The 16,831-nt window shown below is 39.9% G+C and overlaps 1 protein-coding gene across 1 annotated transcript in view; it reads right to left on the reverse strand.

The window, feature by feature from the left end:
* Positions 1–7,863: 7,863 nt before the first annotated feature.
* npy1r (neuropeptide Y receptor Y1) overlaps positions 7,864–16,831 on the reverse strand; it is a 40,054-nt gene continuing 31,086 nt past the window's right edge. The window contains exon 4 of the mRNA XM_048543991.1: positions 7,864–8,351. Coding sequence (XP_048399948.1) covers positions 7,935–8,351 — 417 coding nt within the window. The 3' untranslated portion in view covers positions 7,864–7,934. The remainder of the gene's footprint in view (positions 8,352–16,831) is intronic.

A 16,831-nucleotide genomic window follows, 5' to 3' on the forward strand; every position in this document is an offset into this window, starting at 1 on the left:
CATAAACTGCAGTTGGTATAATATTATCACAAATGGATTTTCTTGTGAGTCTTGGGATGCTGAATTCGAGAGATAAGTTGACCTGCTGTATTATGTGCAGGAAAACAAGTCAGGCTATGTGATATTGCCACTGAAAGTGCTAGGCCATCCACCTGTCATGGTTTCCTGAAGTCATGGAGCCCCTTTGTGCACTATCTCCAGGTTGGACGGAGAATATTTCTACTGCCGACCAGTTCCAGATTATCCTATTGGTTGTCCTATTCCTGTTCTTAGGAGCACCCCACACACTGTGGCCCCTTGGGCCAAGGGGCTTCTGATTTTCTCCAAGCAGATCACATGTTCTTGAGTATTGATTGACCTTTTGGGAGAGCTCCTTTGTTTAATGCTCATTCAAAGAATATCAGAGGGGTATTTTCTCATTACTACACTGCTGTGTATGTTTGCATGCAGGAGTTGGGTCTGAGTGGGATGCTCCAAGTGTCGTTGTGGGCTTGTTGGGCCAAAGGGCCTGTTCCAAACTGTAGGGATTCTGTGATGATCTGTGAGAGGTGTTGATGGGGTAAGGGGGGCATTAAGCTTGTTATCTTATGCCCCAGAGGATGTATCTTATAGGTTGTTACCAAATAGATCAAGTTGATATGCAAAAATTTAAGTTTCTGATTCCCTCTCATATTGACATCCATTTTTATTTCCTTACACCAAGGAAATCACAAACCAATAGCATTTTTTTGGATTTTACAAAAACAATACGCTGACGTTTTGGGCCTAAACTCTTCTTCAGAAAAATTTTTCTGAAGAAGGGTCTCGGTCCATAATGTTAGCTTTCCTGCTCCTCTGATGCTGCTTGGCCTGCTGTGTTCATCCGGATCTACACCTTGTTATCTCAAATTCTCCAGTATCTGCAGTTCCTACTATCTCTGAGGCATTGGAAGTAGTTCTATTTGAAATTAGAAGTTAATTAATTTTCTGCAGTGTGTCCTCCTGGTTTCCTGATTTTGCTGACTCATTGTAAAGTTCCACAGTTTTCCAGGTTTGACACACACACACACACACACACACACACACACACACACACACACACAATCATTACACCTAATATAATCGCAGGAATCATTGAATGCTATTTACAAAGAAAACTAATCAATCACAAAGACATATAGTGATTGTAACAAGATCAGCTTGATGGACCTCATAGAAAATGAATTCCCTGATTGGGGCTGTTAACCTCATCTAATCAAGGAGCCCTGGCTGACAAATATAAACTGAGCGTCAGAGGTTCTGCTCACTCTGAGAAAGCCGGACCAATGTCAAGTTCTGTGCATGTGTAAATAAAGGATCATTTGGTGATGGGATACCAGCCTCTGTGGAGTTATTTCAATGGTAACAAGAGAAATAAATATGCTCCTGAAGAAATTCACTCTCAACAGTGGTCTTTGAGTGAGCATTTCTGGCATCATGCTGTTATTTAGGAAGTCTGAATCATTCAAATCTGCTGTCAAGGACTGGAACCAGTATGTGGAAAGAATGCATTATTTTTTCAATGCAAATGACATTGGGGCAGGTGAAAAGCAGTGAGTAATTCTTCTGACAGCTTATGGACCTACAGCTTTATTGGTCATTCAGAGCCGTACTTGCTCAGAGGCCTTTTCTGACGAAGGTCTAGACCCGAAACATCAGCCTTCCTGCCCCTCTAATGCTGCTCAGCCTGCTGTGTTCATCCAGCTCTCCACCTTGTTGTACCAGTTAACAAAACCTTTCAAGTGTTTAACGGATTTAGTTAGTTAAGAAATATTACAACCCCAAACCTCCTCTAATTCTGAGACACTATCAGTTTTACCCAGCAGTTTGAGAACTGGTGAATCTGTGCTGGGATTGTTGAAGATATAAGATAGCTGGAAAAGGCATGTGCCTTTGGTTTAACTCTGATGCTGAGAGGCTGTTTGGTATGTAGGATTGATGATGTAACCATGCAAAAGTGCCTACTATCTGAAGTCCAAATGGACTTCAAATATATACTACCACTGGCTTTGTCATTAGAAAATACAGCAAGCATTTGATGGTGATGGGGAAAGTAAAAGGGCCATCACAACCAGAACTGAAACCTCTCTGGACCCAGTGAGACTGGATCAATTGTAAAGGTTGGCAATTTATTATGTGGATCAAGAGTGATTGTCCTGAGAAAAGGTCACCGCTAGGTACTGGTTGAACTCCACCAGAGTCATTCGGGATTTTCAAAATGAAGATGTTGGAGGAAGTTCTATCTAATGGCCAGGATTGGATACAGTGGGGCAGTGCCCACTACGGCAACAAGGTAAAAGATAACTGCCAGCAACTCAGCTACATTAGTAGGAATGGCCAGGTAAACCCTGGAACTGGATATACATCAACTATGTCAGTACTTTCAAGGAATCAATGTTCCTAGTCATTACACACCCACTCAAAGTGGTTGGACATGCATAGAGTTCATTTATCAAGCTGCAAGCACCTTTTGCAAGACAAAGGCTCCCAGAATTGTTGGTAACAGCCAATGGGGCATCATTTACCAGCAGGGAATTCAAATATTTCCTAATGTCAAATGGCATTCGGCATATAAAGACAGGTCCATACCATCCATCATCCAATGTTCCGTGGAAAGAGCAGCCTAAACTTTGAAGTCATGCTTAAATTAACAGCTTACAGCTTCACTTGATACTAAACTGTCCCAGTTCATATCTGATTACCAGATCACCCCTCATGAAACTACAGGGAAAGTTCCAACAGAGTTGCTAATGGGGTGAAGACTTCTCAATAGTTTAAATCTGCTCTTCCATGGCCTAGGGCCACAGGTGAAACAGCATCAGGCACACCAATGCCAGACACAAGACTCCACTAAGCAAGAGAGACAGTTTATTTCAGGGGACAAAGTTTGGTGCTAAAACCTCAGAAATGGTGCTACATGGGGAAGAGGCGTAGTCAACGTGAGGTCAAGTCCTGTGACGGACAAAGTTTGGGTAGGTAAGGCAATGCTGAACAAGCATGTGGACAACATAAGAACTGCAAACTTGTAAACAGGGGAAAAGCAAAACATAAAAGGCCTCTCAGAACAGTGGACACATTATCAGAGCCCATGGTTCCCCACTCCATCTAGCACTGAAGAAATTCCAGAGTCTGAGATGGATACAGCAGATGTCACAATCTAGACCACTACTCCCTGAAAAAGTTGGTCAATTTCTTGTGATATGCTCAGGGCATAAGAGGCAGGCTATCATCCAGTATACTCTGCCTGTATCAGAGGCTGAATTGGAGGAACTGGACCCAGTGCAAAAATGCCTTTGGAGAGACTACAAGAAAAAGAACAGCTGATGTCTCTGGACTTAGAAGGGTAGTGATGAGGTCAGCCAGGTGGACCTTGTAGAATATGAGTGCCCTGACTGGATCAGGCTAACAGGCCCAATCAGGGAGTTCTGATTGACAGATAAGAACAGGAATGTCAGAGATTCTGTTCACCCTGTGAGCTGGTTCTGAAGACACGGTCTTAGGCACGATGGCTCAGTAGTTAGCACTGCAGCCTCACAGCGCCAGGGACCCGGGTTTGATTCCCGCCTCGGGCGACTGACTGTGTGGAGTTTGCACATTCTCCCCGTGTCTGTGTGGGTTTCCTCCGGGTGCTCCGGTTTCCTCCCACAGTCCAAAGATGTGCAGGTTAGGTGGATTGGCCATGCTAAATTGCGCATAGTGTTCAGGGGTGTGTGGGTTATAGGGGGATGGGTCAGGGTGGGATGCTTCAAGGGGCGGTGTGGACACGTTGGGCCGAAGGGCCTGTTTCCACACTGTAGGGAATCTAATCTAATCTCCAGTCTATCCACATCAGACCAGTGTCAATTATTAACATGCCTAAATAAAGAATGGCTTGGTGATGGGATACGAGCCTCTGTGGAGTTATTCCAACATGTATCACTGAAGGGTAAGAGAACAGATTTATACAGTTTCATCCACTGATGTAATCACCCTTTGCCATCCAAATTAAATGATTAGTATTCACCTTTGAGGCAACAGCATGCTAAAAACTGAAGCTTATTGTGAATGTCACGTTTGAATGTGATCCTGACTTCATTAAACAACCAGAGACACTTCCAGCAAATTAGAGGAAAGGAAGTCATATTTAAATCAGAATGTGGAGGTGCTGGTGTTGGACCAGGGTGGACAATGTCAGAAGGCATTTAACGCCAGTTTACAGTCGAACAGGTTTACTTGAAATCACAAGCTTTCGGACCTCTCCTGGAAAAGCCATAGCACTCAGGAAGCTTGTGATTTCAAATAAACTTGTGTTGTGGGACTTCTGATATTTAAATCATGCCTTTCACTACCTCAGAACACTCTATAGGTCAATCCAATCATTTCAGTCATTTTTTTGAAATGTAGGCACTGTTGAAAGGTGAGGAAACTTGGATGATTTTCTCATTACTTTTAGCGGTGGAAGGGGGTTTTCACTGTTGCTTTGACAGAGATAAGCTAACTCAACAAAGAAGGGGAACAAGCTTTGGGTTACAGACTATGTAGATTCAGAGGCAGAAAAGTTGCCAAAAAGTAGGAGTGTCATGCATTCTTTAGGATAATCTGTACATGACAGTGTATGAAAAATTGTGTGGAATATTGTAGCAGCAAACGGTTCTGTGGCAGGAAATAAACAGGATTTCAGTTCAGAGGTGTGACACCTGGCCATACACAATCTGGTGGACAGTCAATTAGCCATACAGAGTTGAGAGGTCTGGCCAAATGAAAGATGCCAAATTTAATCAGCACCTACTAAGAAAAAGCAGTGTCATTCTGACTATCTCAGCTGCACATTTGTCTTGAATTGATGCCTCTCCTCCCTAAGAGCTGCTGACAAATGTGTGCATGTGTCAGTACCGAGAATGATTGGCCTTATCGTTTAGGAATGCCTCCCTGCAGGTTTTTTCTCCAAATTGTAGGCCTCTCACATGAGTCTGGACATTCCTGAAATTTAATTCTGAAATTGGATCCAATTCCACAAAAGGCCCAATGACTTCCTGAGATGGATATGGCAGATATTCCCTCATGAGGTAAGTGGCAGCGTGTGGTCACTGCAAAGTAGCAATAGCATCAAGAGCCATAAATGCAGAAGAGGTATATCAGTATATCTAAGCATCAGTGTGGCAGGTCATACATGAGGATTGTATATGAATAAGCTACTTCAGGTTATGAAACCTGTACCAGTTGTAGAATGTATGTGTATAATACATTTAAAACAGGCGTATCTGATATTAGTTGACATAAGCCTGCATACTTATAAAGGATTTTTCTGTTAACTGCTGTCCATCTGTGTGCCTGCAAAAGAAAAACATTTTCCTTCAGTGATCAGAGACCGTTGTTGTGCCCCAGAGCTTTTTATATTGAATCCTCCTGTGCAGGGCTCAATGAACCTGGCAGGGCAGATGCTCAATTCCTGACGACAATGCAAGGGTGACAGCAGAACACAGATAGAATATCTGCAAGCTGGTATTCTGGGTACATGGGAATTCTGACACTGAACTGGGAAACAGGACTGTGCTTACCCTTTAACTAATTCTTTGTGTTTTGCACTACAGGTTAGAATTCTTGCTCAGAAGATGATGACATTAAACGTTCAGAGGAAGTATCAGCATACCATGCCCTCTTCTCTTGCACCAGTGTAGAGACAGTTCCATCAGTAGTAATGAATTCTTGATCATACTCAGGGCCACAATCTGGTGAGTATATCACAGACATGCAGCAGCTGATGGAGGATGTGGCAGCCATGGTTCAAGATCAACATCTGGCAAAGATTCCAAGGCTTTGAAAACCACATAGTGGAGGAGTTCTTGCAAGCCACTAGTTCTGCTAAGGCTCCAGCATGTGTGTCTAGATTTCTGTTTGGAGAGGCCAGCAATTGCTATGGAGACGAAGGTCAGCATAAAAGCAGTACACCTGCCAGGCATATGCTTAGACCCGCATTTCAGTGCTCTGGCCATGGGCTCTATAATCCACCGTACATTAACTAGGTAAGACTGGATGAGGCACCTCAGTCTCCACATGCCCCTTCCTGTCCTGGACCCTGAAAGGCTCTATCATGAAGGAATAGCCCTGGCAATCTTTCCTGAAGCATGTCATCTCAGGGCTATCCAAGAATCTGCTGGTCCACCTCCTTCTCCATTCTGCCAGTGACACCAAAGCTTCCAGTAGGTGAGGCTGGCAATCCCCACTGTTTGTGACCCTTGCGCCACTCACCTTCAACCTTGATAAAGTGTACATTAACCTTGAGCTGTCCCCTGACAACTGTTACCTACCTCTGGGGGCCCATGAGATCTGCCCTAGTTGCTCAATACTCTCCAAGCCTCACTATCGACCTGCTCCAATTACCCTTGCTCTCACTTCTCTGAGTTGTTTTCAATTCAACTACCAGCTGAGCTCAATAAAACTGCTAATTTTCCTCTTCCATATTTCAACATAAGTTACATGCAAGAAAGTTAGCTTCTATTCGCTCCAAATTCTGCAGCAAGACTGTGTCACTTGCTTTGTGCCACTAAACATGGATGTTACGACATGTGTATGGTTCTGGCTTAATCACAAAGGGACAATCTAGACTGGTGATCCTGTGTTTTAAGAGTATGCACGATATGTTAATGCATCAGATATAAGTTTCTGCCACTTGCCATTGGAACCATGATCCACCTCTACTCTGCCAAATTACTTTTCAGCTTTTACTCCACCATCAGGAAGCTGACACTTCACCTCCTGCACAATTAAGTGCCCCACAAGTATCATTTCCTGCTCCATAGAATCAGTTCATTTCACCCTCTGTCTCCTGGGATTATTGCAGCACAATCAAAATACATTGATTTATTTACAGCTTTTACCCATCAATATATGAACAACAAATATGCACAGACTTGGATATACTGAGTATTTTCCAATAAGGTAACATTGTAAATAATCCTATCCAAGAATCATGTAATTGCACAAAATTTTCATAAAATAAACTTCACTTTGGTGCAGCATGCTTCGATACCATTTCGCTGCCAAATGGTGTAAGTGTTTTTAAGCCTGGTTTTTTCCAGCAGTGGTAGATTTGTGCCTTAGAAAATAGCGCATTTTCAGAAATATTGGCTAATTATGGTATTTCTTTCCAAGCATTGCCATGCATCACATCTACAGCAAAATTACAAAACTGGCAACCGAATTGCACAACTTACTGACAAAGAATATATCTGTCACACACAACTTGTGAAATGTGTTGGAACAATCTACAAATGCTGCTTTGCCTATAATAGTAATGAACTTGGAAAAAAGAAAAGCATGGTATTTATAAAATGAAATGCTTCCTCAATAAAATGCTTTTTATTTCCTTCTAACATAGACTACTGTCTGCTCAAAATGCTAATCCTACTCATATCCTCTGCTGCTGGAGGCACATGGGGAATAATATGAATTACCTTCTCCATTATTTCCTTCCTCTGACAACTTTGATGAAATAAATATGTCTGTAAACAGTTTTTATGTGATACTAATCACTTTGAAAATAAAATACCTATAAATATCATTTAATTAACATTACTGGAGGGAAACTAGACTTGAGCAGTAGAATGCCACCTTATCCAAAACTTCCTTATTCCAAAAACAAATAAAGGGTTAAAAGTTGTATATAATATAATTTCCGCATTCTCGGTTTTCTTTCATGCACTTGCAAACAAAGGAAGGCTGGTTTTACTCACAATAGAATATAAACCAAAAATAAAATTAGAATGAATCACTTACTCAAAAGGTCTAAAATTTTGAAAATTTCATAGTCCTTAAACCAATAATTTGTATATGTGATTTTTCTCCAATGAATCATCCTTACTAATATTTGGTTGCTTAGGCCACATGGACCAGTTGCTGTTTATTCTGCAGAAGCAAGATTTTGGAATCATTTCATTTCAAGCAATTTGTGTTGCTTGTTTCAGAGAACTCTTGGAAATCTCTGTCTGCATGGTTGACATGGCAATAGCCTCATAGTCCTCTTCTCTAGAGCTGCACTTGCAGTTTTGGAGAATTGAACGCAAGTCCCTTTGAAAGTTTTTATTAAGGAATCCATAGAAGATGGGGTTTGTGCAGGTTGATAGCATGGCTGTCAGATGACATACGGAGAAAACTAGATTGTGATGGCAATTATTGATAACCTCGTAGTTCCAATCAAAAACAGCATTGAAGATATTGAGGGGCAGCCAGCAGACTGCAAATGCTACCACAATGGAAATAAGCATCATGTTAATTCTTCTGTATTCATCTGCCCTGTATTTGTTCTCTCTCATCTTCTCCATCATGTTGTTTCTCCTTCTTAGGCGCACATATATCTTTTGAATAAAAGAAAATTCAGTTTATAGTTAATCATTCAGTTCATACTCATTTATTGCAGCAAGCATTCTCTCCTAGAGATTGACTATTACTCTGTAATAACTTATAGTCATGAAATGACTCCCTTGTCAGCTGGCAAATGGACTATAAACTAAGCCATAAGGATCGGTGTGGCCACGCCATACCACTCTCTGCTTGAGTTAAGGCAGCGGCAGCAGGAATGCCACAATGTGCAACAACTGAGTTTCTGCACTCCAGGCTTATGGAAGGAAACATCATTTTGGTTGTCCCACTCCTGATTGCATTTCAGTAAATTCAACTGATTATCCCTGTTTAGTTTTGAATACAATTTATATTTTAAAATAAATAGGGCAGCAAATGTGAAATGCTTCTAAGGTAGTGTAATAATCTGATCAAGCTGTCTAATTTGTATAGTAAACAGATACAATACAAATTATTTTTAACTGTCACCAACTTACTGAGAATCTTTGGTCAAATGAAGTCAAAACCTGAATCTGTTATGATGGCCTTGTGTTTCAACAGTCAAGGCGGATTCTGTATTTATGCTAATAAATGAAGAATGGCTAAGGAGAAGGTGTCAAATAGAGACATAGGCTAATAGAGACATATCTGCCAAGGAGATAAAGCACTGCAGGAAACGTACAGGGGATTAAATAACAGTCGGTAGAAAAAGACAAGAACTTGTCATCATAATTGTACTTTTTTGAGGCACTGAAATTATAAAATGAACAATCCTTAAATGGCAACCATCAAATGTTTAATATGCTTCCATAAATAAAATGCATCTTTATTTTTAGCTGAGGTGTTAGCAATGATTTAAAAGAAATGGGTTATATAAAAGTCTTTGTCTAATATCTGTGTGGTCATCAACTTCTAACAATGAAACAGATCATAGACATCAAGCGCAAAATAAATCTTTGACAGAGTAAAACTGGATCAAGAAATTTACAATATCTATGTCACAGCATAATAATATTGGACATTTAGGCCAACCCTAACAATACAACCAGTCAGAGTGCAATACCAAATACTGCTGCTCTTAAACAAAATCATACCCAGATCTCTCACCAATCAGATCACAACAAATCACGTCCGAGAGGTAAGACTCGAGTAAGTTGTTGAACAACACCATGGGCAATCTTTTTTTAAAAAAAAATACTATTTATGAGTACCTTGGAAAATTTCAAGCCTGCAACCCAGAATCTGGTGACAGTCAAAAACAACTTAAATTGAGTATGTTTACTACATAGATTAAACAGCTTGGTCAGATTTCTACACGACTTTAGAAGCATCTCACATTTGCTGCCCCATGTATTTTAAAATTAAATTGTATTCAAAACTACACAGGTATAGTCAGTTGAATGTATTGCTTTCTCTCAGTTCTCTCATTTTACGCTGAGGGATATTAGAAGTGGGCGACGACATTTATCTTATTTCAAAAACTTAGTCAGCATCAGATAGGCAAATACACCATGAGCTGGTCACAAAATGTAATGCAAGTACAAACTTCTAAACAAACTTTGAAGAAAGTTATAGTACTTGAATGTTGAAGTTGAAATTAGTTTCAGATTTGTATTATCTCACAGCAACGCCTAGTCCCCTTTTGTTTTTGTAGCTAGTACTTTGCTTGTTTCCTTCTTTGTTGCTCATTAGTCTCAATTTTGCTCTTCTCCTCCCTCTTCAATGCCACTAGCCTGTAGAACAATAACCAATTGTCAAGTGATTCAGTGGTTTGGAAGCATTTATTACCTCAACAGTCAACTCTCAATTACTTTGCTCTACCCAAAAATCTCCCATATAATTCACTATCATAAATGTCAGTGTACTTAAAGATAATAAAATGTGAGGCTGGATGAACACAGCAGGCCAAGCAGCATCTCAGGAGCACAAAAGCTGATGTTTCGGGCCCGAAACATCAGCTTTTGTGCTCCTGAGATGCTGCTTGGCCTGCTGTGTTCATCCAGCCTCACATTTTATTATCTTGGAATTCTCCAGCATCTGCAGTTCCCATTATCTCTGGTACTTAAAGATGCAGTTAGGTTTTAGAAAATATGATCCCTTGTTTGTTCTACTCAAAATATACTGTTTTCCTCACTTAAAGCCTGGTCTAAATTTCTGAGAGACAGAGACCCAGATTATTGTTGGGTCAGTAAGCTTTTTTTTAAGTCATGGTGAAAAAGGTGGAAATGCCAAAAATCACAATGGATGCGGCAGTCATGGGGATGGGCTCAAGGACACAGGTTGGATGGTGGGTTTGGGGGAAAATGTGGGTCTGTAGATTGCGAGGCAGTTAAGGGTGAGGTCTAGAGGAATGGCTTGTTTATTAATCTTTAACTTTAGACTTTGGGCACAGTACTAGAACCCCAAGGAAGGTTTTCTGTCCATCCCGGCTATGCACCAGACGTTCTCCAAAGGTTTTCATGGGTCACCCACCCTGGCTTCCAGTCAAACAGCATCCCCCATTCCCCTCACGAAAATAAACAAGAACAGGACTTTTAAAGTATGAATTCACAGGGCCTGTAATTCTCCCATCTCTGTGTATTCAATGCAAGAATGAAAATTGGGGCTATAGTTTTAAAATCACCAAACAGTATGGAACTTTGCTTCATGATTGTAAGGGAAAGGGGTGAGTAGATGTGAATAACACATGCTAAAGCTGAAAAAGAAATCAAAGCTGTAGCTTTATAATTGCTTCCAATTTCAATCAGTGCAACACATGAAGATATATAGTGTGGATTTGAATTTAGTCTGGAAGATATAGTTTATTTAATAATTTGTTACAGAACAAGGTGGTCATTTCGTTCTTTCTGATTTCATAATACTTAAAGAATTGAAAATTGGGAGATAACTCACATCCGCAATGAAGAACAATGACATTGCTACTGTTTATTGTCTAACTTCCTTAATTTTTATATTTATTCCAATAAACCATTGCTTTTCATTGAAAGCCTTACACTTCATCTGAATAATAGGGAGAGGTGAAAATAGAGTGAAAAGTAACCATGCTCATTGTTTATAAAATGTCTTAGAAAATAATGAAATGCATAATTTAAAACTGGCTAGTACTTGATGCATTCCATATTAGCTACCTTATCTATTTAGTGATAGATATCTACAGCACATAAAAATGACCCTTCAGTCCATCATGTACATGCCAGTCAAAACAATCACTAACTATTTTAATCCCATTTTCCAGCACTTGGCCCATAACAATGTATTATGCCTTGTCATCAGAAATGCACATCAAATTTTTTTTAGATATTACGAGGTTTTGTGCCTCTAATACCCTTGCAGGCAGTGAATTGCAGATTCCTGCCACTCTTTGGTTGCAAATGTTTTTCTTCATATCTCCTATAAACATTTTGCCCCTTAACTTAAATCTATGACCCCATTCATTGATCCCTTCATCAAGGGGAAAAGTCTCTTCCTGGATAACTTATCTTTGTCTCTCATAACTTTGTACATCTCAATGACATACCCTCTCAATCTTCTCTGCTATAAGGAAAATGACACCAATGTGTCCAGTCTCTTTCCATAACTGAAACTCTCCAATAGGCAATATCCTGGAAAATATCCTCTCACCCTCGGCAGTGCTATCACATCCCTCCAATAATATGGATTCCAGAACTGCACACTACTGTAGCTGTGGCCCAACTAATCTTATATACAGTTCCAGCATAATTTCCCTGCCCTTAAACTCTATGCTTTGGCTAATAAAGGCATTTACACGTTATGCTTCCATAACCATTTTATCTACCTGTTCTGACATCTTCAGGCACCAGTGGGCATGCACACCAACATTCCCCTGATCCTCGGTGCTTCCCAGGATCCTACCATTCATCATATATTCCCTTGCCTTGTTTATCCTGTCCAAGTGCACCACCTCATATTTATCCAACTTGCATTCCATTTGCCACTAATCGTCTGACCAGACTGTCAATATCCTCCTCTAACAAGGCTATCCTCCTAATTATTTACCATCCTACCAATTTTTTGTATCATACCCAAATCATGCACCATTTGTCTGCTGGTAGGATTATGATGTTCTTGTCTTTACTGAGTATATATAGTGCATTTCTGGGTGATCCTATTACCTACTTACGGTGTTGAAGAGATTAAAGGAAGCAGGACAGATAACCAAGGTGGGCTACATGAGAATGAAAGCAGAAGGCATGAACCCCCGCCCCCCCCCCCCCGCCCACCCCCCGCCACCCCCGCCGCTTCTATGGACTTCCTAAAGCACACAAAGCAGATATTCCCTTTAGACCGATTGTTTTTCCATCAGGTACACCTTCACAAAAATTGGCCATGGACCCACAACAACGATTGAAACAGAGACAACCACATTCCATCAATTCAGCCAAGGATTCCTCAATACGCTCAAGAACATAAAAATCGGCTATGACAAGATTATGGCATCATTTGACATCACAGCCTTATTCGCATCAACCAACATCCCACTGGCCAGAGAAACAGCGGCCAAATCACTGGAGGAAGTAGTAATGCAGATCAGCAATGACAATAGACGAGACCTGTGCCTCACCACACCCACGTCCGGACTCATTCCAGAAACAGTCACACAAAGACTAGAATGCAGCACCCTCTCCCAAATTCAACCTAAGCTGTGGACCAGGTACGTGGACGACACATTTGTCATTACTAAATGTAACAAATTAGAAGCGATCCACCACCTTATCAACAATGTGTTTGCAAGGGAAGAAGAAAACAACAATCAACTTCCGTTTCTGGTTGTTAGAGTTGAGCCTATGACCAACGGGGAGTTCCAAACCTCAGCATACAGAAAAGCAGCCTACACCGATCAAATCCTCAACTTCCACAGCAACCACCCCAACATCCACAAACAAAGCCGCATTAGGACACTTTTTAATTAGCTTTGATACACTACAACACTCTGGAACTACGCAGGAAAGAGGAAGAGCACGCCTACAAAATGTCTGCAATGAATGGACATCCCCACAACTTCATCCACAGGTTCCAACTAAACAGATTACAATAGGAGGTCACAGTACACCCTAGCACACTGGCCACACTGCCCTACATTAAGGATATATCAAAACGTACAACAAACTTCTAAGACCACTAGGAATCATAGTAGCATGTAAGCCCACAGCCACTCTATGATAAATACTCACAAAGATTAAAGCCACCAATCCCACTACATGCAGCTGTAATGTGCCAAAATTACGAAATACCATGGAACCACTGCCATAAACATTACATCGTAAAAACGGGAAGGAAACTTGCCAATTGAATACATGAACATCAGCCAGCAGCAAAACGGCACAGTGAACTTTCCTTAATATCAGCACATTCAGACAATGAAGGCCATCAGTATAACTGGGACAAGGTAACCATAGTAACCAGAGCCAAATATTGACACGCATGGGAATTCCTAGAGGCATGGTTCTCCACCCGTAATACAACCAACGAACATGTGGAATTAGAACCAATGTACAAACCAATACAGATCAAAATCAGACAGTATAAATTCCAAGTGGAATTGGACAACATCACTTCATTGGAGGCCTCAATGACGATGTTACCTAGCATGGTGGCAAAACGTCTAAATGAGAACAAGCTAATTCGGCGAGCAAGTCAACAACCTCATTTAATACTTTAATTGTCTGTGCATCTGTTTATAAAATCAAGATTCTCAGTTTTCAAAATTGCCGTATAAACCTAAACTGTCAATTCCAAAGATTTCTATATGTAACTTTAGGTCTCACTGATCTTACAGTCCTTTAAAACTGTACCAATTAGTACATATCCTCAATATTCATTGTTCATTTCAAAATATATCACATCACACTACTTTGCACTAATATGCCTCTGACATGTCCTGCCCATTTGACTAATTTGTCTTTGCCCTCCTGAACTTCTGAAATCTGCAACTATCTTACTCAATGTGAGATTATGTTGTGTATAATTCTAGGCCCAATCAGTATGATGTGTAAAGAGGAGTAGTGGGCCTAATACAGATCCCCAAGAGATATTATTACATATTTTCCTCCTGTCTAAAAAAATTGTCATGACTCCTCTTTTTGCCCCACAGCAATTTTGTATTAATGATGCACTATCTATTATTGCCGTCAGTTTTCATTTTGCCAACAAAAGTATAATGTGGTGATTTATCCAACACCTTTTGAAAGTTCAATAACATAGCATCAACATCTAGATTTTCAGTAAAACATTTGAGGTTAGGCAAATACATTTCAGACTGCAAGATCTTATATCTGATCATTCATGGAATACTGGCACCTTGCACATTGGAAGCAGCAACTTGCAGGTATGGGATATAAACATAGAATAGGAATCACATATTGCATATGCAAAGCAGTGTCCAAATGAAATTTGCAGGACCACAATTGAAAGTGAGGTTGGGTCTTTGAGTATATTCAAGACTGAGACAGACAGATTTTTAATCATTAAGGGAATGAAGGGTATGTGATAAGGGAGGAATCAGATCAGACAGGTGGCATGGTGATTCAGTGGGTAGCACTGCTACCTCATGGTATCACGGATCTAGGTTTGATTTCAGTCTCAGGCGACTGTGTGTGGAGTTAGCACAATCTCTGTGTGTGTGTTTCCTCCAGGTGCTTTAGTTTCTTCCCACAGTCCAAAGATATGTACATTAGATGGATTGGTCATTGTAGGTGCAGGGTTACAGGGGTAGGGTAGGGGCTGGGCCTGGTATGCTCTTTGGAGGATCAGTGTGGAAATGATGGATTGGATGGCCTGCTTCCACTGTCGAGATTCTATGTCATTGAATGGAAGATCAGCCTTCATGATAAATCAAATTACCTGCATCTGCTCCTACTTCACATGTTCAATGAACTAGGTTCAATCTGAGTCCAGATCAATGACTATGTGCACATCATGCCATTTGTTGTTTAATGGAAACTACTGATAGTTGAATTTTTCTATCAATGGTTTTATACCTCTTATGTATTCATGTAAGTTTATTATGAGCATCACATAGAACTGATTTGGATCACTAACTAAACTACTTTCCACACTTAAATTGTTCATAGAAACGAGAAAGAACAAAATATTACTTTCATTAACACCTAAAGGATTATTTTTTACCCATGCTTTTGAAATATTTGCATAAAAAGTCTGTTTTTAATTACATAACTTCCAGTAAATATTATCAGGGCAAAATACTACAGAGAAATTTATAAGAAGAAAAATGTTTTAATTTTCAAAATGATAATTTTGTATATTGTAAAATTAGAATGTACTAAATTTACTAAAGTTCTGGCACTCAGCTCTCCATGGTATTTATACATTACTGATAGCAGGAGCAGAGTTTATTGCTGTGTAAGTCAAAAGTTTATTTTTCTATTTTCCTTCTTGGTGTCACACCAAATCAAGAGAGTTGTTAGGAACTGTAATTACTTTTATTAGAAATTCAATTTCAAAAGTCACAACAGATGTCTGTTAGAATGAACAAACCAAGACAAGTCACGTGAGTTTTTCTTGCTCATTCACTGCAATGTTAAACACTAGATTTACTGCAGGATTAAATTATTTGTCAGATAAAAGAAAGTTAGAGAAATATTGGGAGCAGGTAAGAAAACTGATTAACATAGATGCTCCTCAAAAGGAATTTGGGCTTGTACAGGTTAAACATGTGAAATAACATGATTCATGTTGTAATTTCTAGGATTTTGTAATTTTAAAAAAACATGTTTTTAATGTGTAAAAAGGTGGCTTTCAACTTAAAATATGTTATGAATTGAATATCAATGATTGAGTAGCTAAATCATTTTTACAGTTATTTACAGTAAATGGTTTGCGCTTTTAACTAGACATCTTTAAAACTCTGAAAATTTCCTACAGGGATGGAAAATGAAGGGTAGAATTCACATCATTTCATGCTCCTGATCCAGAAGCTTGTATGCTGCATGACATAGAAACCATGGTATTGGGACTGATACATTAGAAAGAATAGAGGATTGGCTGACTGACAAGAAACTAAGAGTCAGGAAAAATGGATCATTTTCAGGTTGACAAACTCTGACAAGTTGGTTAAATGAGTAGGCAACATTTTGGCAGGTGGAGTCTAATGTGGAAAATGTGAACCTGTCCATTTTTGCAAGAAAATTTGAAATGAAGAATGTTATTTGAATGAACAGAGCCTTCAGATGCTACTGTACAGCGGAATCTGGGTGTCTTTGCATATGAATCACAAAATGTTAACAAATAAAAGGGGGTAGAGTATAAAAATTGGCACATATTCTATAATTGTACAGCACATTTTCACCATAGTAATGACATTTTCTCCATAGTAATGTATACTTACTGAAGGAAGAAGTAAGGAGCAGCATAGTGGCTCAATGGTTAGCATTGCTTCCGCTCAGTGCCAAGGACCCAGGTTTGATTCCAGCACTGGACAACTGTCTGATTAGAGTTTGCACATTCTCCCAATCTCTGT

The sequence above is a fragment of the Stegostoma tigrinum genome, chromosome 1, assembly GCF_030684315.1.
Source record: "Stegostoma tigrinum isolate sSteTig4 chromosome 1, sSteTig4.hap1, whole genome shotgun sequence".
In the NCBI taxonomy this organism is placed as follows: domain Eukaryota; kingdom Metazoa; phylum Chordata; class Chondrichthyes; order Orectolobiformes; family Stegostomatidae; genus Stegostoma; species Stegostoma tigrinum.